At 30.1% G+C, this 3,686-nt stretch overlaps 1 protein-coding gene across 1 annotated transcript in view; it reads right to left on the bottom strand.

Moving 5' to 3' along the window:
• Positions 1-2,180: 2,180 nt before the first annotated feature.
• LOC106474644 overlaps positions 2,181-3,686 on the bottom strand; it is a gene marked incomplete at its 3' end in the record, with an annotated part of 29,436 nt that continues 27,930 nt past the window's right edge. The window contains exons 21-22 of the mRNA XM_022402951.1: positions 3,409-3,586; positions 2,181-2,350 (exon numbers count right to left, since the gene is read on the bottom strand). Of these exons, the coding sequence (XP_022258659.1) occupies positions 2,181-2,350; positions 3,409-3,586 (348 nt within the window). The remainder of the gene's footprint in view (positions 2,351-3,408; positions 3,587-3,686) is intronic.

Raw genomic sequence — 3,686 nt, 5'->3', positions numbered from 1 at the left:
ACTAGTGTAACAACAGTTTGTGGTTTGTCAGAATACCAACTAGTGTAACAACAGTTTATGTGTTTAGTGCACAAAAGAGAAAAAAAGGCAGAGTAACATATTACAATAACCGTGTTTCAAACGTATTAACAGGGAAAAGAAATAACTAGGTTTAGATGTAACAACTTAGCAAGTGAATGAGAACACAATCACGTGTATCTTTATAAAATAATCAAGAAGATGATGAAAACAAACTTTCTATTTCAGATGTTTTGAATTATACTTGGTTCATTTAAAGCAGCTCCAGTGAAAATAATTAAGCTATAAGTTACCATATGATATTAAGTCTATAAAATGAAATAAAATTTAATATTGGATAAAAGTTAAAGAATTAAGGGCATACATAGTCAAAAATAATGAAAACCAAACACTTACTTAAAAGAAGTTTTAGCTGTAAGTAGAATAAGATTAAGTCTGTATTTGTTGAGATTCTTACATTAAAAGTTCTTACATTTTGAGCTTCTCCATACAGATATGTTTGAAAATGTTCTTATTTTCGACTTTGAATAATGGACGTGCATGGATTTGATTCCGTTTTTGTGCCTAAGTGTTCATGGGTACACACACACACACGCCTAGCAAGTTGATGTTTTGTGGTGCTGATGTAGGTAGACATACAATCAGTGAAAAAAATACATTTAATTAAGTAATAGTAAGTATTGTTGTAAGCAACAATTTAGCTGTGTTCTAGAGGGAGCTGATAACTATGATAATGTAGTAATGGAGAAACCTTGTTTAATATCTATAGACATTGGTACATTATCTATAAATACACGTAATAGAGTATTCAGGGAGTTCATGAATTCAGAGTAAGGAAAGTGATTCAGAAAGATATATCACATCTATTCACCTACCTAAATGATTAGTAATGAAATTCTGTAAGTAAGTTTATTTGTGAGTTAGGCATACTTACCATTAATCATTAGTTACAGTATTCTCTGCTGAAAAGTTTTGTATTGAAAATTAGGCCTGCAGATGAAAGTGGTTGTAGTAAATGTTAAAGAATAAATAAATTAATTTGTTATTGTTATGTGGATTGTATGCCCTATTTATGTTTCTAATCAAATAATCCAAAACAAAACTGTCCAATGACAGAAAACACTATAACAATATAAAACTGGCATTGCTCTGCAAATCTAAGAAATTCAAATCTCAATCATAAATTCATTATCTTAAGATTTCAGGTATGAGAACTGTCTACTTATATTTTCATTACATTTAAAAATTCGTATAATTTTGCAGCAGGCATTATGTGATCCAACATACTGATACATAATTATATTAGTAAAAGATAACAACTAATTTTTGGGTGCTATGAAATTTTTTTTCCACAACATACAATACAGTTGCTAATCAGAAAAATGTAGAATTTTTGCAATTGCTTTTTTAAAATAAACCCAACAGGATTAATCTTTACTGATCCTTCTAAATAACTAAAAGATAGATATTTATATTAATAAGTTTAGAAAGTGATTAATAAACTGAACTTTAGCAGATCAACATTTACTGAAAACAAAAAGTGCATAAAATATGTTAACTTTAGCAGATCAACATTTACTGAAAACAAAAAGTGCATAAAATACGTTAACTTTAGCAGATCAACATTTACTGAAAACAAAAAGTGAATAAAATACGTTAACTTTAGCAGATCAACATTTACTGAAAACAAAAAGTGAATTAAACGTATTTTATTCACTTTTTGTTTTCAGTAAATGTTGATCTGCTAAAGTTAACGTATTTTGCAAGAGAAGTTGTAATTGTAATTAGAAAACCCTAACTTTTTTGGATGCTTACTTCATTACAGCAAGCTTCAGATACCATGAACAAACTTTCAGTTTTACCAATGGAAACCAAACAGGATGTTGAAGCTTTAGGTGGAGTCTACAGCGACATTGTTTCATTAGGACCACTGAATAATGATGGACTAGTAAGTAGAGCTTTCATAATTTTATATATGCTTACATTTTACAAAAGAAGAAACTGATTTGAAATAAATACAAATAGGTGTAATAATCTATGTCACAAAGTATGCAACAAAACATTTAAACTAATTATTTTTTACTGCAAAAGACTGCTAATCGAGAAAAAATGAATTGATTTATACCCAAATAAAACCCAAGAACTAATCATTACATTCTTACCTTTGCGATATCATCAATGAGGCTTTCTATATTCTCCATTGCTATGGCTTCCAGCTCTTCCTGTGCTTGATCCGTAAGATAACTAGAGTCAATTCCTGGTTTATCGTATTCTGTTTTGAACAGATGATCAACCACAGCTGGATCAATACTCCCATCATCCCCAGCAACATCTGAAAATCAGATCAGAAGATGGCTGTAAATATTTATCATTCCCACATTTTTATCTATTAAATCTCAAAGTGAAGATAAACCAGTCTAAAAAACAAAACTAAAAACATTTCACATAAATATTTAGATCACTCAATAGTAACATATATAATAATGTATATTAATAATAATACAGTATAATCAGTTCGATGGGATACTGTACAATAAAACAGTATAGTCAGTTCGACGAGATATTGTACAATAAAACAGTATAATCAGTTTGATGGGATATTGTACAATAAAACAGTATAATCAGTTTGATGGGATATTGTACAATAAAACAGTATAATCAGTTTGATAGGATACTGTACAATAAAACAGTATAGTCAGTTCGATGGGATATTGTACAATAAAACAGTATAATCAGTTCCATGCCACTAAAAGGCTGTATTTGCTAAAATTGAAGTGGTCCTGACATTTTGGGGCAAAAACCTTAAGCTACTACCCCCCCCCCCCCATTCCAAAATTAATGAAGAGTGAAAAATGGTAATAAAAAATACTTACGAAATTTTATTCAAAATGTGTTCATATGGTCTATAATAATCTGTATTATGAAAAAAGTGGTCCGAACATGGACAGACTGGCCGGAAATAACAGGCTTGCCATAATCACCATCATATAGAAATTCATGCTAGAAATACTTTTTATAGTAATACTGTTTACATAGCGTTTACTTTAAATCCTCTTGTAAATAAGTTTTTATCAAATTAATGATCTAATAAACTTAGATATGAGTTAAACATTGCTATAATGTACCTTCAAGTTTACTTTCTAACCATTTTGTTAATTTTATTTATTAGGATAAAGGAGCTTTGTAGTTTTCCGTATCCGTGTGTTATTTACGAGGTTTATCTGGACCAAGTGTCCGGTGGATTATCCACTAATATTTTCATCTATTTCTACAAATTCAACTGTTTGTTCACCAAATGAGATAAAAAGCAAACATTACGAGGGATTGTAACCTTCTTGACCAATGATGAAAATCAATCGTATCTTGTGATAACAATTCAGCTATAATTACCAGCTACTGAAGGATATCCCAGGGTGTCATTAATTTTCTTTTTGGTGAACTGTGATACTACAGAAGCTTCTGAAGATTTAATCTGACCAGACAGCAGTGTCATCCCTGCATTCAGGTTGAGATCAAACGCAAAAGTTTCATTCCAAGCTTGATATTCTTCTTCAGTAGGTAACTCAGTCTAAAGACAAAACAAAACCAACAAATACATGATTTCATAGTTACCAAGCACAACAAAAACAACAAATACAAGTATTTCATAGTAACCAAGCACAACAAAA

Source organism: Limulus polyphemus, unplaced genomic scaffold (assembly GCF_000517525.1).
Source record: "Limulus polyphemus unplaced genomic scaffold, Limulus_polyphemus-2.1.2 Scaffold7473, whole genome shotgun sequence".
Taxonomy (NCBI): Eukaryota; Metazoa; Arthropoda; class Merostomata; order Xiphosura; family Limulidae; genus Limulus; species Limulus polyphemus.
This window is presented reverse-complemented; position numbering and strand designations above follow the sequence as displayed.